The sequence below is a fragment of the Hyperolius riggenbachi genome, chromosome 2 (assembly GCF_040937935.1).
Source record: "Hyperolius riggenbachi isolate aHypRig1 chromosome 2, aHypRig1.pri, whole genome shotgun sequence".
In the NCBI taxonomy this organism is placed as follows: Eukaryota; Metazoa; Chordata; class Amphibia; order Anura; family Hyperoliidae; genus Hyperolius; species Hyperolius riggenbachi.
Window position 1 is genome coordinate 287,537,143 of NC_090647.1, and position 26,325 is coordinate 287,563,467.

At 41.3% G+C, this 26,325-nt stretch overlaps 1 protein-coding gene across 14 annotated transcripts in view; it reads left to right on the plus strand.

Annotated features, from left to right (window-relative positions):
- Positions 1-26,325, plus strand: part of ADGRB2 (adhesion G protein-coupled receptor B2) — a 751,710-nt gene that overhangs the window by 305,354 nt on the left and 420,031 nt on the right. For all 14 annotated transcript variants that reach the window (XM_068268896.1, XM_068268901.1, XM_068268898.1 and 11 more), the window contains exon 2: positions 18,940-19,675. In XM_068268896.1, coding sequence (XP_068124997.1) covers positions 18,955-19,675 — 721 coding nt within the window. In that variant the 5' untranslated portion in view covers positions 18,940-18,954. The remainder of the gene's footprint in view (positions 1-18,939; positions 19,676-26,325) is intronic.

Here is a 26,325-nt window from a genome sequence, read left to right on the forward strand (position 1 = left end):
TTCACCAACTTTTGGGTACTTTTTCAATTGCAAAGTGCTAAAAAGTTATTATAAAATGAAGATAACAAATTACCTCCTAGGAGAAAACTCAGGAAAAAAAGTGAATTGCATAGGGGCCAGGAGTCCTTATTCAATTTACATTTTCTCTTAAAGAGAACCCGAGGTGGGTTTGAAGAATATTATCTGCATACAGAGGCTTGATCTGCCTATACAGCCCAGCCTCTGTTGCTATCCCAAACCCCACTAAGGTCCCCCTGCACTCTGCAATCCCTCATAAATCACAGCCATGCTGTGAGGCTGTGTTTACATCTGTAGTGTCAGTCTCAGCTGCTCCCCCGCCTCCTGCATAGCTCCGGTCCCTGCCCCCGTCCCTTCCCTCCAATCAGCAGGGAGGAAAGGGATGCAGGCGGGGACAGGAGTTCTGCAGGAGGCGGGGAGAGAAGCAGACTGACACTATAGAGATAAACACAGCCAGCTCTGACAAGCTGTTTGTCAGCAGTGTGGCTGTGATTTATGAGGGATTGCAGAGTGCAGGGGGACCTTAGGGGGGTTTGGGATAGCAACAGAGGCTGGGCTGTATAGGCAGATCCAGCCTCTGTATGCAGATAACATTCTTTAAACACACCTCGGGTTCTCTTTAATGTTTTCCCCTGTGGCCCATATGTAATTTTTTTTTTCACCCGCGTTATCTCCTAGGAGATAATTTTCATCTTCTCTTTAAACCAAATTTTCAGCACTTTGCAGTTGTAATAGTACCACAAAGTAGATGGAAAAGTGATGTTAAAATTATTCTGAGCACTTTCTTGCTTAAGGGCTGTTTATTGATGAGGTGTGAAAATATTACCTATGAGAAAACTTAGGAGAAAAAGTTAAATGAATAAGAGCCAGAGTGTTATGGAGCTAATGATTATGGTTTAATTCTTCTAACTCTGAGTCTATATGGTGGCAGATAAGATCACACAGGGAACTTATTCAAAATGTGTATTTTCTTGAGTTGTGTACCTCTTGTATTTATAAGTCTGCAAATCAACGTTCCACTTTTGATACATTTTGAACATCCTCACTTGATAACTTCCTTTGAAACGGTCCTCAGAGCTGGGATTTATGCATCAGGCAGTGGAGACATTGCACCATTTTGGGTAATGATATTGGATACATGTGAATTACATGTTGTAAAGGCTGTTAAGTCCTATGTGGCAGCTATGTGGCAAGCTTTCTATCGAACCTCTGAACTACCACTATTTATGCACTACTAGAATTGATGAATTATTTTTCAACTGTTGCACATTCTAAGTGATCTATTCAAACCTGATACACAATTTGTCTCCATTAAAAACTGCATCTAGCTGGAGGCAGGTTGCAGGTAGGGTTTCGTTTGCACCATGGTCATTTGTTACATCATGATCTGTGCTGTGCAAGAGGTGCCTTGATTTCTCAGAATTTCTCTCAACTTTGGTTCCAAATACAAGAGCATGCAAACTTTTACCACTGGGCAGTAACTACAGACTTATGTACCAGCTGACATGCCTTGTGTGTCAGGAAGTGATAGATGGAGAGGTAAAATCAAGCCAATTTTTGTAATAACATTTAAAAGTTGAAATAGTTATGCTCACAGAGTCTGTACATATCCCAAGAAGAGTACTTAAAGCTGGCATGGTGGTGAAATGAAAGAAAGTGTAAAAAAGTAGTTTCTAAATAATTGTTAGAGGATAGAGATTGGCACTAGGTCTGGCAGACAGTCGAGGGTAAATGGTGCAGCGGCTGTACCTCCAGACGTGAAGATGCAATTGTGGGACAGAAGGCAAGAGATTCCGGGCAGCAGCCACAGTCCAATATATAGTCACCTTTATTGAATCATCAACATGACAGATAAAAGTTGCATATTGTGTACCCTGACAAGCTGTTTCGCAGGTCACCCTGCTTCTTCAGAGTATATTGTTTTTGCCTCTGAAGAAGTGGAGTAACCTGCGAAACAGCCTGTCAGGCTACACATTATGCAACTTTTATCTGTCATGTTGAGGATGAAATAAAGGTGACTATCTATAGGACTTTGGCTGGTGCATTTTAAATCCAAAGTCTAGAAAACTTTTTTCTCCCTTATTTTTAATTGTTATAATTCAAATCCATGTCAATGTGTTAGTCTTCTTCACATTCCCATAAAAAAATTATCCTTCTTGTTTTTGTTAAACACCAAAAACCTCTTATTGTTTTTGTTATACATAGTGGTCAAAGTATGTGATGTAAGGGGTAAGACTGACAGAGAATCTCGGGTTAGCTTTCTATCTCTTTACCAATTTCTATCTGCTTCTTTTGGGGACATTTTCCTCCACTGACTGCTTTATTCCCTTCCTTCATCACTTATATTCCAAAAACTAGTTTCTGACTGGCATGGAAATCAGAATAAAGCGTCAGACTCTACTAGGAGAGCTCAGAACACATGGATGTTTGGTTGCTCGGAGCAGTGACTAGCAATCTAAACATTCATATGGGTTTTTGCATTTTTAGCAGAAGTAGCAAAGGACAGCCAATCAGGAAAGTGACTGGCGCACGGAACAAGGACTGCACTAGGTAGAGGACTGAAGAAGTTGCAGTTATAGCTAGTTACAGAAGAACTATTGAAAATGTGTGGAGGAACATAGTTAAATGCAATTTGAAAATGTCTTCTATCATTGCATCTAGATGATGCCTCATGCCTCATACTTCTTTCCATTTTTAGTAAAAAAAAAAAAAAAAGTGAAAGATCATACAGGGTTCATCCAACAAACTGGAAAATCATTGTGTTTGACAACAACTGCTTTAGGCAATTCTATGTGTTCTTTTTCCATGCCAGGGGGGAGCCGTACATGGTCCACACATGTCATCACTGTGGCACTGGGGTGGAAACGACTGTGCACAACACTCTGTGGAGCTGAGGCAACAAATGTTTAATGTAAAATACTGTTTATACAACAATCCTTTGCCAGACAAACAGATGTTGTCCATTGGTGACTATCACCAACCAGTGGCCTAGATATCCAGTGTGTTGCTTATAGCCATTGGCTGTACCTCAGTTAAACTGACAACTGCATACATGTGTATGTGCGTAGGCACTCCTATGTGCATATATATATATATATATATATATATATATATATATATATATATATATATATATATATATATATATATATATATATATATATATATAGTATATAATATATATATATATATATATATATATAAAGTCCACAGTTCAGGACAAAGCTCTATTATTGGTGTTCCTACAGGGGTTACAATTTTCTATGGACCTTCACAAACCGAATCATTAAAAATAGAAAAGTAACCTTCTATAAAGTGAAAGCTCTGCATAAGGTACTATGATCTGTTGCACCCTTGGGTCAGATTGCCTTTCAAGCTAGTAATTAATAAGAATGATTATGTGTATTCCTAAGATGAGCGCCACCCAAATTACTGCTCAGCGTCTTCTTATGGACTACGCTTTTTATTTTCCTAATTAATATATATGTGCACTAAGAGGTTTAATTACAAAACGCGCACAACTGACATTATTATTGATGTACTCCCCATTTACGGCGATTCCCTTTACTTAAGTAAAACTTAAGTAACTGTGCTTCCAACAACAAAAAAGAGCTGCGCACAATATAACCAGTTTAGTATTTGGGAATCCTGCATTATAAGCTGTTTAGTCTGTAGCTGTTTAATAGGATCTTGTTGGTAGATGGCGAGTGGAGACAGACGGAATCTTATCCACGTTTCTGAAGAGTTTTGGGAACTCTGATGGTTTGGGCTTTGTAATTAAATTCCAAGTTCTACTCACCTGCCATAGCTGTTATGGAGCTGTCTTAAGGTGCATGCACACATCCAATTTTGATTGGCCATATATTGGACAATTTTATCACCTCCATGTAGTATGAGGCCCCATAGATTTTGAATACTAGGAACAGATAGTGTAAGTAAGCTCTCATACTCATGGAGTTAGTAAAATTGTCCAATCATTGGCCAACCAGAATTGGATGTGTGTATGCACTTTTTCTTTCTCAGTTGTATTGTGCTCATTTCTCTATAAAGGTAAACTCTAGCTTCAAGGGCAACATATTTCCCGATTGGATAGTATAAATCCAAAAAGGACCGGCACCACAGCAGATTATTATAGCTCTAATACTTTAACCACTTGAGGACCTAGGGCTTTCTACCCCTTAAAGAGGAACTCCAGTGAAAATAATGTAATAAAAAAAGTGCTTCATTTTTACAATAATTATGTATACATGATTTAGTCAGTGTTTGCTCATTGTAAAATCTTTCCTCTCCCAGATTCACATTCTGACATGTATTACATGGTGACATTGTTACTGTGGGCAAATTATGTAGCTGTTTCTAGCTAGTCTGGCTTTAACAGATAGCTGTAAGCAGCTATTTCCTGTCTGAACATTGTTACATTGTGGCAGTTTGCCCAGAGTACCGTACGGTACCAGAGCCTCTTGTGGGAGGGGTTTCAGCACAAAATCAGTCATACAGCGCCCCCTGATGGTCTGTTTGTGAAAATCATTATTTTTCTCATGTAAAAGTGGGTATCAGCTACTGATTGGGATAAAGTTCAATTCTTGGTCGGAGTTTCTCTTTAAGGACCGGCCACTTTTTTTCCATTCAGACCACTGCAGCTTTCACGGTTTATTGCTCGCTCATACAACCTACCACCTAAATGAATTTTGGCTCCTTTTCTTGTCACTAATAAAGCTTTCTTTTGGTGCTATTTGATTGCTCCTGCGATTTTTACTTTTTATTATATTCATCAAAAAAGACATGAATTTTGGCAAAAAAATGATTTTTTTAACTTTCTGTGCTGACATTTTTCAAATAAAGTAAAATTTCTGTATACATGCAGCGCGAAAAATGTGGACAAACATGTTTTTGATAAAAAAAACCCCATTCAGTGTATATTTATTGGTTTGGGTAAAAGTTATAGCGTTTACAAACTATGGTGCAAAAAGTGAATTTTCCCATTTTCAAGCATCTCTGACTTTTCTGACCCCCTGTCATGTTTCATGAGGGGCTAGAATTCCAGGATAGTATAAATACTCCCCAAATGACCCCATTTTGGAAAGAAGACATCCCAAAGTATTCACTGAGAGGCATAGTGAGTTCATAGAAGATATTATTTTTTGTCACAAGTACGCAGAAAATGACACTTTGTGAGGGGAAAAAAAAAAAAAAAAGTTTCCATTTCTTCTAACTTGCGACAAAAAAATGAAATCTGCCACGGACTCACCATGCCCCTCTCTGAATACCTTGAAGGGTCTACTTTCCAAAATTGGGTCATTTGTGGGGTGTGTTTACTGTCCTGACATTTTGGGGGGTGCTAAATTGTAAGCACCCCTGTAAAGCCTAAAGGTGCTCATTGGACTTTGGACCCCTTAGCGCAGTTAGGCTGCAAAAAAGTGCCACACATGTGGTATTGCCGTACTCAGGAGAAGTAGTATAATGTGTTTTGGGGTGTATTTTTACACATACCCATGCTGGGTGGGAGAAATATCTCTGTAAATGACAATTTGTTAATTTTTTTTACACACAATTGTCCATTTACAGAGATCTTTCTCCCACTCAGCATGGGTATGTGTAAAAATACACCACAAAACACATTATACTACTTCTCCTGAGTACGGCGATACCATATGTGTGGCACTTTTTTGCACCCTAACTGCGCTAAAGGGCCCAAAGTCCAATGAGTACCTTTAGGATTTCACAGGTCATTTTGAGAAATTTCGTTTCAAGACTACTCCTCACGGTTTAGGGCCCCTAAAATGCCAGGGCAGTATAGGAACCCCACAAATGACCCCATTTTAGAAAGAAGACACCCCAAGGTATTCCGTTAGGAGTATGGTGAGTTCATAGAAGATTTTATTTTTTGTCAAAAGTTAGCGGAAAATGACACTTTGTGAAAAAAAACAATTAAAATCAATTTCCGCTAACTTGTGACAAAAAATAAAATCTTCTATGAACTCGCCATACTACTAACGGAATACCTTGGGGTGTCTTCTTTCTAAAATGGGGTCATTTGTGGGGTTCCTATACTGCCCTGGCATTTAAGGGGCCCTAAACCGTGAGGAGTAGTCTTGAAACGAAATTTCTCAAAATGACCTGTGAAATCCTAAAGGTACTCATTGGACTTTGGGCCCTTTAGCGCAGTTAGGGTGCAAAAAAGTGCCACACATGTGGTATCGCTGTACTCAGGAGAAGTAGTACAATGTGTTTTGGGGTGTATTTTTACACATACCCATGCTGGGTGGGAGAAATAACTCTGTAAATGGACAATTGTGTGTAAAAAAATCAAAAGATTGTCATTTACAGAGGTATTTCTCCCACCCAGCATGGGTATGTGTAAAAATACACCCCAAAACACATTATACTACTTCTCCCGAGTACGGCAATACCACATGTGTGGCACTTTTTTGCACCCTAACTGCGCTAAAGGGCCCAAAGTCCAATGAGTACCTTTAGGATTTCACAGGTCATTTTTGTTTCAAGACTACTCCTCACGGTTTAGGGCCCCTAAAATGCCAGGGCAGTATAGGAACCCCACAAATGACCCCATTTTACAAAGAAGACACCCCAAGGTATTCCGTTAGGAGTATGGTGAGTTCATAGAAGATTTTATTTTTTGCCACAAGTTAGCGGAAATTGATTTGAATTGTTTTTCTTCACAAAGTGTCATATTCCGCTAACGTGTGACAAAAAATAAAATCTTCTATGAACTCACCATACTCCTAACGGAATACCTTTGGGTGTCTCCTTTCTAGAATGGGGTCATTTGTGGGGTTCCTATACTGCCCTGGCATTTTAGGGGCCCTAGACCGCGAGGAGTAGTCTTGAAACTAAATGTCGCAAAATGACCTGTGAAATCCTAAAGGTACTCATTGGACTTTGGGCCCCTTAGCGCACTTAGGGTGTAAAAAAGTGCCACACATGTGGTACCGCCGTACTCAGGAGAAGTAGTATAATGTGTTTTGTGGTGTATTTTTACACATACCCATGCTGGGTGGTAGAAATATCTCTGTACATGACAATTGTTTGATTTTTTTACACACAATTGTCCATTTACAGAGAAATTTCTCCCACCCAGCATGGGTATGTGTAAAAATACACCCCAAAACACATTATACTACTTCTCCTGAGTACGGCGATACCACATGTGTGACACTTTTTTTGCAGCCTAGGTGCGCTAAGGGGCCCAACGTCCTATTCACAGGTCATTTTGAGGCATTTGTTTTCTAGACTACTCCTCACGGTTTAGGGCCCCTAAAATGCCAGGGCAGTATAGGAACCCCACAAGTGACCCCATTTTAGAAAGAAGACACCCCAAGGTATTCCATTAGGTGTATGGCGAGGTCATCGAAGATTTTATTTTTAGTCACAAGTTAGTGAAAAATGACACTTTGTGAAAAAACCCAATAAAAATCAATTTCCGCTAACTTTTGACAAAAAATAAAATCTTCTATGAACTCGTCATACACCTAACAGAATACCTTGGGGTGTCTTTTTTCTAAAATGGGGTCACTTGTGGGGTTCCTATACCGCCCTGGCATTTTACGGGCCCAAAACCGTGAGTAGTCTGGAAACCAAATGTCTCAAAATGACTGTTCAGGGGTATAAGCATCTGCAAATTTTGATGACAGGTGGTCTATGAGGGGCCGAATTTTGTGGAACCGGTCATAAGCAGGGTGGCCTTTTAGATGACAGGTTGTATTGGGCCTGATCTGATGGATAGGAGTGCTAGGGGGGGTGACAGGAGGTGATTGATGGGTGTCTCAGGGGGTGGTTAGAGGGGAAAATAGATGCAATCAATGCATTGGGGAGGTAAACGGAAGGGGGTCTGAGGGGGATCTGAGGGTTTGGCCGAGTGATCAGGAGCCCACACGGGGCAAATTAGGGCCTGATCTGATGGGTAGGTGTGCTAGGGGGTGACAGGTAGTGACAGGAGGTGATTGATGGGTGTCTCAAGGTGTGATTAGTGGGGGGAATAGATGCAAGTAATGCAATGGCGAGGTGATCAGGGCTGGGGTCTGAGGGTGTGGGCGGGTGATTGGGTGCCCTAGGGGCAGATGGGGGTCTAATCTGATGGGTAGCAGTGACAGGGGGTGATTGATGGGTAATTAGTGGGTGTTTAGAGGAGAGAACAGATGCAATGCACTTGGGAGGTGATCTGACTGCGGGTCTGCAGGCGATCGGATGGTGTGGGTGGGTGATCAGATTGCCCGCAAGGGGCAGGTTAGGGGCTGATTGATGGGTGGCAGTGACAGGGGGTGACAGGGGGTGATTGATGGGTGATAGGTGATTGGCAGGTGATTGACAGGTGATCAGTGGGTTATTACAGGGAAGAACAGATGTAATTAATGCACTGGCGAATTGATAAGGGGGGGTCAGAGGGCAATCTGAGCGTGTTGGCGGATGATTGGGTGCCCGCAAGGGGCAGATTAGGGTCTGATCTGATAGGTAAAAGTGACAGGTGGTGATAGGGGGTGATTGATGGGTAATTAGTGGGTGTTTAGAGGAGAGAATAGATGTAAACAATGGATTTGGGAGGTGATCTGATGTCGGATCTGCGGGCGATCTATTGGTGTGGGTGGGTGATCAAATTGCCCGCAAGGGGCAGGTTAGGGGCTGATTGATGGGTGGCAGTGACAGGGGGTGACAGGGGGTGATTGATGGGTGATAGGTGATTGGCAGGTGATTGACAGGTGATCAGTGGGTTATTACAGGGAAGAACAGATGTAATTAATGCACTGGCAAATTGATAAGGGGGGGTCAGAGGGCAATCTGAGCGTGTTGGCGGGTGATTGGGTGCCCGCAAGGGGCAGATTAGGGTCTGATCTGATAGGTAAAAGTGACAGGTGGTGATAGGGGGTGATTGATGGGTAATTAGTGGGTGTTTAGAGGAGAGAATAGATGTAAACAATGGATTTGGGAGGTGATCTGATGTCGGATCTGCGGGCGATCTATTGGTGTGGGTGGGTGATCAAATTGCCCGCAAGGGGCAGGTTAGGGGCTGATTGATGGGTGGCAGTGACAGGGGGTGACAGGGGGTGATTGATGGGTGATAGGTGATTGGCAGGTGATTGACAGGTGATCAGTGGGTTATTACAGGGAAGAACAGATGTAATTAATGCACTGGCAAATTGATAAGGGGGGGTCAGAGGGCAATCTGAGCGTGTTGGCGGGTGATTGGGTGCCCGCAAGGGGCAGATTAGGGTCTGATCTGATAGGTAAAAGTGACAGGTGGTGATAGGGGGTGATTGATGGGTAATTAGTGGGTGTTTAGAGGAGAGAATAGATGTAAACAATGGATTTGGGAGGTGATCTGATGTCGGATCTGCGGGCGATCTATTGGTGTGGGTGGGTGATCAAATTGCCCGCAAGGGGCAGGTTAGGGGCTGATTGATGGGTGGCAGTGACAGGGGGTGATTGATGGGTGATAGGTGATTGGCAGGTGATTGACAGGTGATCAGTGGATTATTACAGGGAAGACCAGATGTAATTAATGCACTGGCGAATTGATAAGGGGGGGAGGGGGGGGTCTGAGGGCAATCTGAGCGTGTGGGCGGGTGATTGGGTGCCCGCAAGGGGCAGATTAGGGTCTGATCTGATAGGTAACAGTGACAGGTGGTGATAGGGGGTGATTGATGGGTAATTAGTGGGTGTTTAGAGGAGAGAATAGATGTAAACAATGGATTTGGGAGGTGATCTGATGTCGGATCTGCGGGCTATTTATTGGTGTGGGTGGGTGATCAGATTGCCCGCAAGGGGCAGGTTAGGGGCTGATTGATGGGTGGCAGTGACAGGGGGTGACAGGGGGTGATTGATGGGTGATAAGTGATTGGCAGGTGATTGACAGGTGATCAGTGGGTTATTACAGGGAAGAACAGATGTAATTAATGCACTGGCGAATTGATAAGGGGGGGGGTCAGAGGGCAATCTGAGCGTGTGGGCGGGTGATTGGGTGCCCGCAAGGGGCAGATTAGGGTCTGATCTGATAGGTAAAAGTGACAGGTGGTGATAGGGGGTGATTGATGGGTGATTGATGGGTAATTAGTGGGTGTTTAGAGGAGAGAATAGATGTAAACAATGGATTTGGGAGGTGATCTGATGTCGGATCTGCGGGCGATCTATTGGTGTGGGTGGGTGATCAGATTGCCCGCAAGGGGCAGGTTAGGGGCTGATTGTTGGGTGGCAGTGACAGGGGGTGATTGATGGGTGATTGATGGGTGATTGACAGGTGATTGACAGGTTATCAGGGGGGATAGATGCATACAGTACACAGGGGGGGGGGTCTGGGGGGGGTCCTGGGGAGAATCTGAGGGGTGGGGGGGTGATCAGGAGGGGGCAGGGGGCAGGGGGGAGATAAAAAAAAATAGCGTTGATAGATAGTGACAGGGAGTGATTGATGGGTTATTAGGGGGGTGATTGGGTGCAAACAGGGGTCTGGGGGGTGGGCAGGGGGGGGGTCTGAGGGGTGCTGTGGGTGATCAGTGGGCGGGGAGGGGCAGATCAGTGTGTTTGGGTGCAGACTAGGGTGGCTGCAGCCTGCCCTGGTGGTCCCTCCGACACTGGGACCACCAGGGCAGGAGGCAGCCTGTATAATACACTTTGTATACATTACAAAGTGTATTATACACTTTGTAGCGGCGATCGCGGGGTTAACATCCCGCCGGCGCTTCCGTATGGCCGGCGGGATGTTACGGCGGGTGGGCGGAGCCAGTTGCCGGGGGAAGCGCGCGTCATCAATGACGCGATCGCTCCCCCGGCATAGGAAAAGGACGCAACGCCCTAAGGCGTATTGCGGTCCTTAAGGCATCCACTTTGCCGCCGCCCATGGGCTGTGGGCGGTCGGCAAGTGGTTAATGAATCATGTGGTAAAAGCAATGTCAGACTGCTGTTTTGGCCTTAATAGGCCTTTGTAAAACTTTACAAAGGCCTATTAAGGCCGAAACTGTAGTCTGTCGTTGCTTTTACCAGATGATTCATTAAAGTATTAGAGCTATAATACTCTGCTGTGGTGACGTTCCTTTTTGGATTTCTACTATTGTGACTCCTTGGTACTGGGGTGGGACCCTGGCACACATTGGACCTTTGTGCCATGATTGGTAGTCCTGGGCCTTACTGTTTATATCTTATTGGATAGTATGGAGTAAATGATAGCCTGTGTACAGTTTTCATTAGTGCATCATCTAGGAGAAATCACGCTTTCGTTCCAGATACAGACTTTAGGCTACTATCGTATGTAACAACAGATAATTAGCAAATTACTGTTCGCCAACTGGAATGTTGAGCTCTTAATTGAACTACCTTAACAACTGACTTTATGTTCAAACGACCGTTCATAAACGATTGATGCGCGCGCATACAAAAGTGACATCATAATTTGTTAGGTACTGGATTCTGCGCATGCGCGAGTGATCGTTATCTAATAACATCTATACACACTTTTGTTTTGTAACGATCATCGTTCAATTTATTTCACTTCAAACTAATATTTCTTCTTACTGATATCGTTTGTATGTAGATATATTTAATGATCGTTCTCTAAAAATTCTTATCTGATTGTCAGCCGAATGATCGTTAACTGCTGTTACGAATGACTATAGTCTAAAGTCTGTACTTAGCATAAGTCTTATCTATCAGAGGTGACAATATGAAAATAATAATAACAATAATAATAATAAATCCACTTCGCATCCAGACCTTGTTTTGTACTTATTGACCAGAGCAGTTTTGACAGTTTAGCTATGTCCCTATTTAATCAGAAATAACTTTATCCCTACTTATGAAACAGAAATGAAATATATATTGTTTTTTTCAAGACAAACTAGGCTTTCATTGTATGCCATTTTTTCCCTCAAACTATTTTGTTTTCTATGAATTTTAATGGGAAAACAAAGAAAAAAATAGAAAAAACATGTATTTTTCAGTTTTACCAATTCCAGTTTAAAAATAAAAAGTGCTACTGTAGATAAAAAACACAAATTCTGTTTGGCTATTCTTACTGCTTATCACAAAACTTAGATTATGTTCCGGTCACAATTTATGGTGAAGATATTTGATTCTGAAATAATGCTACAGAGTGTATTTTTCACTATGAAATGAGAAAATACAAGTATTTTTAATAGTATAAATCAATCTCATTAGCTCAGGAAACTTATATTCCCGTTCACCAATTAGTGCTGCATCAGATAGTGCCAGAAATGTGCACAGGAGCAAGCCCAATCCTGCACAGCACTGCTTCTGCTACAAGACGTATATCTACTGACCTGTGGCTTAGATGAAGTCCCAGAGGACGTATATCTACTGACCTGTGGACGAAGTGGTTAAAAATACATATAATAATAATAATACTTTTGTACAGTGTAAAAACCTTTGTTGTATTTCTTGCTGTCTTTAATTTCCCATCTTTAGGAATATGAGTATTTTTGTTAACTGTCCCTCAGAGGAGCTCACAGCCTAATCCCTACATTAGAGATAGCCTAATGCCCCAACCATAGCTGTCGAGAGACAAATGTGAAGGGTATGAGGTAACCAGTTCAATTACCATCATCTTTTTGGCATGTGGGTGGATACTAACACAAACATGGAACATAGAAATGCTGCAAAAAAAATGCCCAGGTCAAAAACTGAACTCAGGGCTCTCATTCCGCATGGTGAAAGTCCTAGATACTACACCACTATGCTGTTTGAATTATGAAATAATGTAATGGGCAGGGCTAATGCATGTAAGCTTTTGTGTTCAGGCCATTGTTAGTTTAAAATGAATTTAGGTACAGTTTTCTGTAATGTAATATCAGTTGCCAAGTGAGGGCTACTGTACAAGAACTTTTGTGTTCATTTCATGTTAAAGGCAATCTTAAGTGACACATGACATGATGAGATAGACATGTGTATGTACAATGGCAAATACCTATGTTGTGTTCCTTTTATGCCTGAAAGAGTTAATATTCAGCTATGCAACTGACAGCTTCTCTCCAGTTGGAACTAACTGATAAGGAGTTACAGCTATAAAACACTTTCCGGGCAGAGAATTGGGCTTCTCAGAGCAGGTGATAGATACAAAAATACAATGTTAGCTCTCTGAGACATGGAACAGACCTTCTCATTGAGCAGAGACAAAACAATAAATCTACTTTTTTTTACGTTTTTAAACATACAATAAAACTATGTGGTATCTAAAAGTCATTTTAGGAGTAAGAGGATAGATACAATTGTTTATCTCATCAGTTTGTTTTCACTTAGGTTAACTTTAAGGTGAACCTTAGGTCTCAAGCCCCATACACAGTGGTCTTTTATGCAGCACAATTGTTGAACAACTTTTGTTTTGAAACAAGTTGAAACAGCTAAAAAAAAATATATTTTGCTGATAAGACTGATAAGACATCAATCCAAATGTTGAATTGACTTTTTATCAGTCTTATCAGCTTTTTGAACAATAGCAAAATACTTTTTTTAGCTGTTTCAATTTGTTTCACAACAAAAGTTGTTCAACAATTGTGCTGCATAAAAGACCGCTGTTGAGCGTGTGGATGGGGCTTCACCCTAGTTTCCCTTTTACTAGTTTGGCTGGGACATAGAGTAAACATAACCTGAAAGCAAACTGATCTCTAACGTCTGATAGTGCTGGCTCCTGGTGTACAGTGGCTTTTCAGTCTAGTTGCACTTTGGCCTGCTTCACCACAGCTTACTTGTTAACATTTTGACGTTATTACGGTATGTACTCACTATTTATTTGTATAGCTGGAATTTAATTTGAGGGCAAACTAAATTCAAAAGATTACATAAACTACCCCTATATCTTCCACATACAAAAAGACAGTTCAGCCTACACTATCTGATAGGTCATGTGACTTGCAGATTGTTTAAAGTTGTTTATTCTTTGACTGTTGTTCATTTAATGGAACAACTTTGACCTCAGTAAGCATTATTTGGAGTCACCGCAATATAAAAACAATATATTCAGTACTGCCTTTGTAATTACAGGGCCTCTCTGAGCAGAGACAATGTGCTATTATACTGTGTTACATCACACTCAGACAAAACCCACAGAGTACTATCATGAAAATTGCAAGATTATTGCCAGTTACAGAGCAGACAGAAAAGTCAAATCACTTACTGACAAGTGGGAGCTGCAAGAATCCTGTTTACAAGATGTTTCTGAGAGACATTAAGGGGCTAGCTCACATAGAGGAATAACAGCTATGGTTCATATGCATTTCAGCCAGTCTTGTGGAACAGCACAGCGCTCATTGGAAGCAATGGTAAATGAGAATGTAACAATTCCGGCTTGTCTGCACATGTAATGCAAATTGTACACAGCTTAGACCAACAAGTGCATTTGATTCGCCCCATACCAAATGACATATAGTCTGCAATAAATTTGTATGTACACCAGAATTATAGCCATTCCATTGACCATCTCTAGTCATGAGCAGCTGAAGTGATGCTGAAACTGGTTAGTTAGTGCCAATACCATATCTGCACATATAAGTAGGTGCCAATTGCCTGTCAAATGGTAAAAGTTATGGCTTTCATCCTCAAGGTAAGCACAAACTTCTTTAACCACTGGCTTCAACAATTATTTTTCAATGCCAAAATTCAGTTCCTTTGGACAGGAACTGAGTGGCGATCAATCTTTGGCTGCAGAACAGCTGAACCACATAGTACTCAGATTACACATACATTTACTGATTTGCATTTATCAGCATTCTTCTTCCCTACTGAAATTCCTTGGTAGCAGGGGATAGTGACAAAAGCAGGTAGAATAGTGATGAGCAGAAATTATGCACATGCGTAATTACGCATCGTAATACACAGTTACGCATTGTAATCTTAATGCGAAGTTTCAGGGGAATAGTGTAAGCAATTTCATAGTTAAAGGAATTGTCCAGGCAAAAAAAAAAATGAATTTCACTTACCTTCCATCCTGTGCCCTCATAGTCACTCACTGCTGCTCCAGTCCCCCGCTGGCAGCTAGCCGACCTCGGAGGTCGGCGGGCCGCATTGTGTACATTTTAACGCATTCCCGCTAGTGCAGGAACATTAACAGATACATTTCTACGCATTAATCGTGCTATGTGTAAATTTTTACACGCTGCACCACTATCACGTAAAAATGTATGTGTTAATGTTCCTGCACTTCCTCCGAGGTCGGCTAGCTGCCAGTGGGGGACTGGAGCAGCAGTGAGTGACTACGAGGGCACAGGATGGCTGCATGGAGCTGGTAGAAGCCCCAGGTAAGTGAAACTCATTTTTTTTTTTTGCCTGGACAATTCCTTTAATTGAACTTCCCATTCATAATTACGCATGAATTTACACGTAATTTACATGTAATTTTGTGCCGACTTTGACAGTGAATAGCAAAGCCCCCGTACATGCCATTGCTGCCAAAAGAAAAATAGTGGGTACAAGCTACAAAAATAATTGTTTAAAAAGACCTTGAAGTTTTTAAGAAAATCAATTTTAAAAAAAAAGTTTTTAAACTAATTTTTCTAGATTTAAAAAACATTTTTCTTTGCAGTTTCAAAATCCCTTTTCTCAAAAACTACAAGGTATTTTTCAAAATATATTGTTTTGACTTGTACACATATTAAAAACCGCCAGGGGGCAGCGCTGCCGTTTTTTTTGCTTTTTTTTAATTTAAATCGTGGCCTAGGGCTCGCTACATGATAGCCGCTGCTCAGCGGCATCCCCCCAGCCCCTCCGATCGCCTCCGGCGATAGGCGATCAGGAAATCCCGTTCAAAGAACGGGATTTCCTGGAGGGCTTCCCCCGTTGCCATGGCGACGGGGCGGGATGACGTCACCGATGTCATGGACGTCGTGACGTCTAAGGGAGACCCGATCCACCCCTTAGCGCTGCCTGGCGCTGATAGGCCAGGCAGCGCAGGGGTCTTGAGGGGGGGCTCTGCGGTGGCGTGGATAGCGGCGAATCAGCACGGGGCGGCGGCGATCGGTGTGCTGACGCAGCTAGCAAAGTGCTAGCTGCGTTCAGCAAAAAAAAAATTACGAAGATCGGCCCAGCAGGGCCTGAGAAAACCTCCTGCGCGGCTTACCCCGAACTACGTTCGGGGTTACCGCCAGGAAGGTTAACATATGCAGCCATTTTGGTAGCAATAGCATATATGGGGACTTTGCTATTCACCGCCAAATTTGGCATGAAATTACGCGTAAATTAATGTGTAATTACGAATGATTACACAAAGTCAATTGAACTAAGAATTTCTAATTACACGTATGCGTAATTATGAAACTTTACGTGTAATTTTGCATAATGGTAATTAGCAGATTACAATCATCACTAAGGTAGACTTAGACAAGCGAGTGTGCCTCATTTTGCCTCATAGTATACTGTAAATGAACCACAATAGATACACCTGCAGGGAAAATAATATTATACAGTACAAAAAGTGTGAATACAAAACTGAAAAAATGGATGGAAGCATTTTGTGGTCAAGGATTATCCATTTTAATACATTTTGACATCAATAATGGATTTTACAGGGTCAGCAAGATGTTTCAGGACAACTGCCCCTTAACAAATAGAATAGGGAATGTTTTCTGTGACCCTATTAAGGAGATTATTACATCACTTCACGTCGCTTAGATATTTATGACTGTAATTTGAGCTTTCAAGGTGATCACAAGGACAAGAAAAGAGGAACTGCAATAAAAAACTGGATATTGGTTCTAACCTTTCCCCACTCTACAAAAATATGTTGAATTTGGGAAGATTTAGGCCCCTTTCACACAAGTTGTGTCGCTGACCCCACTGCAGCTCGTTGCAGTGGCCATTAGTCTCTAAGAGACTGGCCAAAGTACCTACAGTGTGAAGCAATGCAACAGAAGATGCAGACTCTGCAGTGCTTTGCCAAGCAGTACAAGTGGCACTGCTTTACACGCAATTGCGTTGGAGTCAACTGCACCACAACATTTAGAATGTTGCGGTAGTGGTGCAGAGTGCATGCACCGGTCACTGAGCAAGGGGCGAGGCTACGCAAATCACCTTGTTGGCTCACTCAGCCGCAGGGGGATTTATACTCAAAATGGTGCAGTGCGATTGTCCTGCGGCAAGCTCTCCTGCAGTGCACCATGTGTGAATTTAGCCTGATTAATTTCCTGTAAGAACAAGATGTGGGGAAAGTTCACCCAAATGGGAATCCGGACAGCAATAAAAAACCTTCAAAAGATGACCCCTTTTATATGACATTCCAGTTTAGATAAAAAATGTTGTTGGGCTTTTCTTTATCATTTTGTTAGCCATTTGTTAGCTGTTATATATCATAAGATTTTGGAAAGAAGTTTTATTTTTTGATATGGAAAATAGTTTACAAAGAAAAGGAGATTTTTGCTTGGGGCTCCACTAGCTTGTTTGGCTTGGGAGATTTGTAAGTTCAACAAGCCTTCCTGCTGCTATGCGATTAAAGAAGTAATAAACTTTAATAAACAAATGACACAGCAGGACTAGTACTTTAGTTTAACATTAGCCTGCTATTCCCAATGCCCCTACCAAGTTTTTGCATAATGTAGTGAGATATGTGCCCTCCTTTTTTGCCATATGCATGTCTAATGCACAGGACCATGCCGCTGCTATCTAGTATTAGCAGTTCTAGTCACCCTAGATTAACCGATTCGGGACCACTGTAAGTACAATTTATGCCGAATCTGCGGCTCTCTAACTCTGATGCAGCCTAGATTCTATGCCATGGATTACCGTGGTTCCGAGCTGATCACTGCTCCTTCGGGATTAAAACTTGGCTGCCATGTGACAGCTGAGCTTCTTCATATCAGTAAAGAGCCCGTTTCATTAGCTCCTTACCAGGTGATCACTGTTAGCCAATCACAGTGATCTCAGAATGCCGCATTAAAACAAGGCTCTGGTCCTTAAGGTGCCAGAGCCTTGTAGTCCGTAATATAACAATATTAGGTAATGAACACATGTCTCTTTGAATTAGGTATCAGCACTGCGGTCCTAGCTGCAAAAATGAAGAATGGTACTGGTGGTTAGGGGAGGATGGGGAGGAGGATGAACACCCCATATATATATATAAAGAAAAAAAGGAGTGGATATAACAATAATAACTTTCGGCTCTACAAATGCATGGATTCAACCATAGTTAATGCATAATATTACAAGAGCATGCACAAATACAAGCATATGTTGTTTGGTGCAAGTCCACTGAATACAAGAATTAGTATGTCATTTAATTGTAAGAGCAAAAGCCCTGGTGCTCTCAACTATTCTTATGAGTTTTTATTTCCTTTTTTAAAAATAATTTACATTTTGAATGGAAATTAGACAGTTGAAGGGCTCTATAATGATATCACATTATTTATATTACAGAATGATTGCCTGTATTAAATGATGCACATACGATGCTCGTCTGTATGTCCCTGACTGCGGTACTAAATGTAATGAAATGTATGACTACGAGTATGTTATAGTTACAATAATAAAAGTGATGCATTCTGATGGTTAATGTTTGTGTAATGTCACTATGTTTATTATTGCCATATCCGTGTGTTTGAAGCATCAACAGTCATAAAGAAATGGAAAAACAAAGTTGCGTGATTACTTATGGTGCTTATAGATATACTATGACTCATACCTGGTAAGAGTAATTGCTGTAGGTTTTACTGTTCCCGATTACATACAGTGCTAAGCAGGCTTTTGCTTTTATCTAGATACTGAAACTGCGTATAATTTTGCTTGCTTATGAATTTTGAGTATAAGCTCTTTGAGGCAAGGTACTCCATCTGTGTCATGTGTTTGTTGTTTTGTTCTCAAGCTTGCAATTTACACCTCTTATCTATTATGTTGTGCTTTATAATAATAACAACTTGATGTGCATTGTTATGCCATGCCTCAAGCTATTCAAAAACTAACGTGTCTTTCCTTCTTCTACAGGGCCCATGTCATAGGATGAACACTGCTTGTCCCCTCTTACTATCTGTGATATCGTCTCTTGTCTTGTGCTCTTGGGGTTCTCACCCCACACCGAGCACATGCTCGGCTCTGGCCTCTGGAGTTCTCTACGGAGCCTTTTCTCTTAAGGACCTATTTCCTGTTTTCTCACCCGGCTGCTCTTGGACCCTGGAGAACCCAGATCCAACCAAATACACATTATACCTGAAGTTCACCTACGAGGAGCGAGTGTGCTCACATCTATCCCCCATGGTGCAAGCTTTGGATCATTATCTTCCCAACCACACCTGTAGCCGACCTGAGGAGGGTGCAGACGAAGCTCAGGAGCTCTGTGCCCCTGGGACTCCATTTACCTTTTCTCACTTTGACAAGAACTTTCTTCGTATCTGCTTGTCAGAGCAACCACTATCGATTCAGCTTCTTCCTGACTCTATTTTAACTTTCCGCTTTGTTGAGGTGCTGTTGGTGAACCATGATAACTCTAGTCAGTTTGCTTGTGGCGTACTATGCAGATGGTTTGAGGAGTGTTTGAGAGCTCAGGACTGGGGAGTACGATGTGGTCTACAACAGACTGGCTGCACTTGTCCAGAGACTGCAGCTCGTGGACGTAATGACACCGTTTCCAACTCCATTGTTCCTGCAGGACATAGTGACTGTTGTGTTACTCAGCTGCTCCCAGGAAACAGCAATGAGGAATACCTTCGACCAATTCCATACGGTATGTACATTTACAGATACCATTCATACCAGAAGCAATGGAAAACATTTACCATAACAATAGTGGGGAAATGATTTGAGAAAGTCAACATCCTTTTGTACTTTTTGTTTTTCTCCATGAATAAGTATCCACAAAGTTACAATGAAAAATAAAACTTAATGGAGATTTTTTTGTAGTAAAATACGGTGTCAAATGTGCAATTGCAAAATGAACTGTGTTAATGAGCAAATCAGCCAACAGTGGGGAATAGCTAAGCATATAATCTCATTTACAGTAGAAAGAAATCTGTAAAATGTTATTAAGGAGTCAAAGGAAGAACTTTCCTTGCTAGTTTCTTTTTTTTTCCATCAGAAAAATGGGACAAATGTCAGTTTTGCAATTCATTTTACAGTTGTAAAGTCCACCATATTGTCAGCTCATCTGGAATAGGAGTTGGAACATTTTTGTTTTAGCTGGCAGCCCTGCACTAGATTACAGCAAAAGCCAAAATGTCATTCTTGCCTTTAGTAATTTGTAGACATGGGTTGTAATAGATCCCTTATGTTAGCTACTTCACCACTGAGGGTTTTTTTTCACCTTATAGACCAGAGCAATTTTTACCTTTCTGCACTCCTGCTATTCATTCACCAATAACTTTATCACTAATTATCACAAGAAAATGATCTATATTTTTTTACCACCAATCAGGCTTTCTTTGGGTGGCAAGTTTTGCTATGAATTATTTTATTCTAAATGCATTTTAGTGGGAATAATAAAAAAAATGGGAAAAAATTATTATTTCTCAAATTTTGGCCATTATAGATAAATAAAACGTGCTACTGTGCATAAAAGTCACATATTTTATTTGCCCATTGGTCCCGGTTATTACAACATTTAAATGATCTCCCTAGTACAATATATTATATTTGGAAATAGAGGTGTATTTTTTCAGTTTTGCATTCATCACTAATTACAAGCCCTTGCTTGTAAAAATAACAGTAATATACCCTTGTGGTTTACATATTAAAAAAGTCCCTAAAGGTAACGTTTTATGTAATTGTTTTTATATGTCATTTTTTATACAAATACAAATATATTTTTTTGGGGGGGGGTAACTATGGGAGAGTGAGGGAGGTAAGTTTTTAATCTTAATGGCAGATGCATGTAATTGTACTTTAATTTACTATGTGGCCACTAGAACCCCCCCCCCCCCCCCCCAGTTTATTCCTAACGTGTAGTGTTTACTACATAAGTAACACCTGTGTGTTTTCACTTTCATTTAGTCAATGACCACACAGCACCTCATTGATGCTCACAGCATCCGGTGACAATTGATCACAGATATTTAGATAGGTGAATGGGAGCTGTGTTCCCGTTCAGTGATCTGTTTACTAGAGGGATGCAACTATCCTTGGGTTGTTACTCCTATGTCTTGAATGCACATCTGTTACACTAAACTAGTTATGTCGTTATCTATCATAAAGGACTGGGTTCACTCTAAGTAACCATATGCGTCAGACCAAGTCAGCTTAACAAAGTGAGTGTTTTACAGCTTTCTGTTTTGCATATTGAAAATTCTTAATAAGAATTATTGTTGAAAGAGGGTGGGGGTGCAGTGGTGTATTCTGGGCTGCTGAGCCTAACCCTAACTTGTCAGAGCTGGAAACCACTCAGTGTTGTCCATTGTAACCAGGTATAGGTTGCAGCATTCAGCAATCCTGATTATGACTACAGTTTGAATACTATGGCCCATATGCAATTCACTTTTTCTCCTGAGTTTTATCCTAGGTGATATTTTAAAACATGTTGATGAAATTCCTTTTAAACCATCAAAAACTAAGAAGACACTCACAATAATTGTGATGGTACTTTTGCAACTACGTTTTGATACTTTTTTCAATTGCAAAGTACTGAAAAGTTATGAAGTTATTTTAAATAGAACATGAAAAATGATCTCCTAGGAGAAAACTCAGGAAGTGAATTGCATATGAGCCCTTGACTCAACTGGGGACATTTTTATGCTTCATAAAGGGGTCTTTTCGCTTTATCTTGTAATGCACAGTTTATCAGTTTTGAAGGAGACAAACAGACTGCATATTCCTAGTTTTGGGTGGAGATGTTGGTAACATATATTGTGAATGTATCTTTATAACTGGAGGTTTTAATGGGAAGAAGAGACAAAGTAATGATTGTTATAGGGGTACATAGTCTAATCTTTACTAGATTAGGAACATAGGTGGTTTGTCTGAGTTTTTATCTGCTAATACAAGGTTCAGGGTGAACCTAGTGAGGGGGTATGCTGCAGATCCATTACATTATAGAAAATGAGTGTTATGGGAGAAGACAGACAGGACAGTGCTGTACTTACCAGCCCTGCAACCATTTGTCAGTATTTGGCTTTAGATTGGCTTTAGTGTGGGTAAAAATCATAAAATGGGTTACCAATCAGTAATTCAGTTTACTTGCATTGTTTATTTTACCTGCTCAAGATGCAGGTATGTCGGCCTCAGTATAAATTCACAGACTGTGCTTATACTGACAGTAAACTACCTACAGTGTGTGATGATCTTCAGTTGAATTATTTCCTTAGAAGCATTTCTCACTGTTCAGCATAAATTATATCTCTACACTTATTAAAATCACTGCACTAAACTGTGCTGTTAACACTGGGTGTGACAGCGCACAGGCTGATGATGGCTTATTTTTATAATGTAAACAATGACAGCAACTATCTTGTATTCTTAACAAAAGCATAACATACGTTTGTTGCAATATAGATATGAGTTTCATTTTATGTTATTGTAGGGACTTTTCAGCATAAGTACGCTAATATATCAAATCAGTAAAATGTTTCTTCATAACTAAAAAAAAAAAAAACACAAATCAGATGGTTTCTTTTTACTATATTATTATTGTTTTACAAATGAATGAGTAAAAAAGTGGCATTAGTCTTATTGTGGCTGTGGGTCTTTTTAATTATGCCTGTAGTAGAGCAGGTTAGGTGGGCGTTGGTGCTTGCCTGTTAGTTTGGGTGGTGGGGCAGCACTTTGGCACGGGTAGGAGGTTTGGCAGCAGTGCTGACTTTGTGGCAGTGCCAGAGGTTCAGCTGAGGTGAGCTTCAGCTGTGGGGCAGCTAGAGGATTGGCTGTTGGCTGTGGCACTGGGGGGTAAATTGTGCACTGGGGGTTCGGCTCTGGCAGTGTGTACTCATCTATACTGTAGCTGAAAGCTGAAAGGATTACTTTGGGCACCATGGTTCGGCTGTGGTGGGCACCAGGGACTCTGGTCCTGGGCTATAGTATATTGGTTAGAGGTTAATGTTACTTTTTTATGTGTGGTTTAGTGTTGGGGATATGGCTAGCGGTTAGTGTTAGATGTAGTTATAGGAGGGTTAGTGTTAGAAGTAGAGAACAGGTTACAGATAAGTGACAGTAGGAATAACTACACAGAAATCATTGGTAAACCGTTATAATTATATCGTTGATGATATTCAAGTAACGGCAATTCCAATGTCCAAATTAATACGGCCTTTTTTCCATTTATGCCTATAGTACCTTGGAACAGTGGTAGGGCAGGCAACATGACAGCTTAGTATATGCTGGTATTTCAGAGGCTTAAGCTTTTTATCTTTTTTCCTATGAACAGATGTAACATTGATTATGTTAATGATGCTACATATAACTGAACTTCAGTAATGAGTCATTTGATTATAATTAATTGGAAGAGCACTTGAACAAAAAACAAACCTAAAATAAGATGAATATTCATGATTTCTCAGTTTGCCATAATAATCATAAAAGGACGAGTGCTGCCTTTAGTGCTCCTTGGCAAGATTTTATACTTTTCAGCTGATCCACGGTGACTTCTTTAAAATGTTATATCCATTAATGTCTTGTGCACATACAGTATGTACCAGAGGTAATATTGCCAAAGAGCAAAGTTGAAATCTAGGTCCTTATCTGATGTTAATACCACCCTATGGGTCTGATCCAATTCACGTTTTCTCCTAGAAGATAATTTTTCATCTTCTGTTTATCCTCCCTGACAGCATGATTCCTTTCTGATACTAGAGTCTAAAAGCACTACAATTTTTTCATTAGCTTTTAGACCCTAAACAGAAGAAAAAAAATCCTACCCCCAGAGAGTCTGCAGCAGCCCCTACCTGCACTTACTCATCTCCCTGAGATCCAGCACTGCAGTTCTCTCTCTGTCCTCCAGGTGGCACTGTAACCCCATAGTGATATTTCTGGCTGTCGTCATAGCGACAGATGGCAATCTCACCAGAGGGATGCAGAGCCTCCAAGGACAGGAAGGAGAATGGCTGCCAGCGCCTGGATCCCGGGGGAGGTGAGTTGAAACGCCTGCTGGGCGCTATGCTCTGACTTGAGGTTACTGCTAGGGAGGTTAAAATAACTTTTCAGCACCCTGCAACTGAAAAACTACTAAAAGGTAGGTTTAAAAAGTTCTGACAAAATTATTTTGCCGATCGCTGGCGATTCCCAAAAACGCTTGCCAATGAAAGTAAGTGAGGGGGAACTCATTAGTCCGATTGCGATTAGGGGTAATCGCAATTGCAGGACATGCAGCATTTTAAGTGCTTTAGCGCTCATTGCAAAGTATATAAGCACTTCATAAATCGCTTATCAAAGTGGTTATGCAGCACTTTGGGGGACCGAGCGATCACGCTTTAACTAAAACTTGAAATTCTTACCTGGTGTCTGGATTTCCTTCTTCTGTCCGTAGCTCTGCCCCGTAAAGGAAGAGGTCACAGTCGCTTCGCTGTTTGGTCCTAGAGAAGCACCTATGACCACTTCCTTTAGGGGGTGGGGTTATGGACGGAAAAAGGATGCTGGGTAAGTATAATAAAGTTTTTAAAAAAAAACTAATCGGAAGCGCTGTACAGTTTACAGTACGGCGCTTCCAAATGCCGAAGAATCGCTATCGCAATCGCACTAGTAATCTCTGCACACAGCAGTGCGTCAATTTTAAAGCGCTGCAGCGATTCCTAGTGGGTTCCAGGCCTTAAAGTGATACCAATTTTTTGACTGCAGGGTCTTTTCATGAGAAGCTGTTATGAGTCAAAAGCACTTTATAACTGTTTGACCTTGATCTAACTCTTAGGGCTGGGTCCCACTACAAAGCGCTAAGACCTATCGCAATTGCTAGCAATTTGTGGTAGTGCTTTGTAAGCAATTTTAGAAGCATTTTCCCTGCTCCAATACAATACATTAGAGTGGAAACGCTCTCAAAATGATACTTGACCTGCAATTTCCCTAATTACAATTGCTCCAGTTGTTCATCCACTTACATTGGCAAAGCATTTTGAGAAATCACTAGTGATAGTAAGCGATCCCAAAACGCTGCCAAAAGTCCTGTAGTGGGTCCAGCCCTAAGTGTAAACAAATTCATGTTGGAGACAGAAATAGCATTTAAAGAGAATCTGAAGCGAAAATTTTTGCTATATTTACCTTTTAATTAGCTTCAGTACTCCGTCGCATTCCCCCCAAAAAACGAGGGCCGCAAACCCCCCAAATCCCCGGGGGGGGAATCTGGCCGGCGTTTCCTGGAAGGGGCAGAGCTCTCTGCTGTAGCTCTGCCTCTCCTGATGTCAATCGCGGTGGATCGCCGCCTCTCCCCGCCCCCTCACTCTTCCTTCACAGAGAGGGGCGGGGAGAGGCGGCGATCCGTGCGGCGATTGACGGCAGGAGAGGCAGAGCTACAGCTCATAGCTCTGCCTCTCAGGGCAGCACAATCCACAACCAAGTTGGTCGTGGAAGTTTGCCCGGAGGTTTGGGGGGGTTTGCAGCCCTCGTTTTTCGGCGGGGATGCGGCGGTTTACCGCTGATGAGACTTCTGAAGCTAATTAAAAGGTAAATATAGCAACAACAACAAAGAAAAAAAACGCTGTATAGTCTCTTTAAAGCTTATAGCAGTTGGTATATGTCACTCAAAACATTAGCTCTGCAGACTACAGATTGCCCAGCAAGCTCATGGTGAACCAGAACTCCTAGGAGTGTGCTTTGCTCTGCAGACTAGGGATGTGAATGTGCCAATTCTGCTTCCACCAAATTTTGTCTAAAGTTTTGCAATTTTGATTATGTAATTATGTTTTTGAAATGTAATTGATTTTGCATTAATCCTTGCATACATTTTGCATGTTATGCAAAGTTATTAAAGCGGTAGTCATAATTGAATTTTCATGTAAATTGCGATAAGAACTTTGCACAAATTTGAATATTGAGCATGCTCAATGCTGTTGCTAGCTCATCCATATTAGACAACCAGCCACCAATATCTGCCAGCAGTCATATGTGTCCCCAATATATGCCAACAGTCATAGGTGAGCCCCAATATATAACTGCAGTCATAAGCAGCCCCCAATAAATACCTGCAGTCATAGGTGCCACCCAATATATACCAGCATTATTAAGTAAAGTAACCCCAATATGCACCAGCAGTCATAAGTAGGTCCCAATATACTGTATATCTGCAGTCATAGGCAGACCCCAATATATAAGTTCATTAATTGCAATGAGATAAATATGCAGTTTACAGCGGAGATTGATGACTCTGAGGTTACCTTTTTAGACTTGAAGCTGGTAATAAGGGATGGAGAGCTGCAATGCCAGGAGTATAGAAAACCCATCGCTGCCCTATACATCACCCTCAAC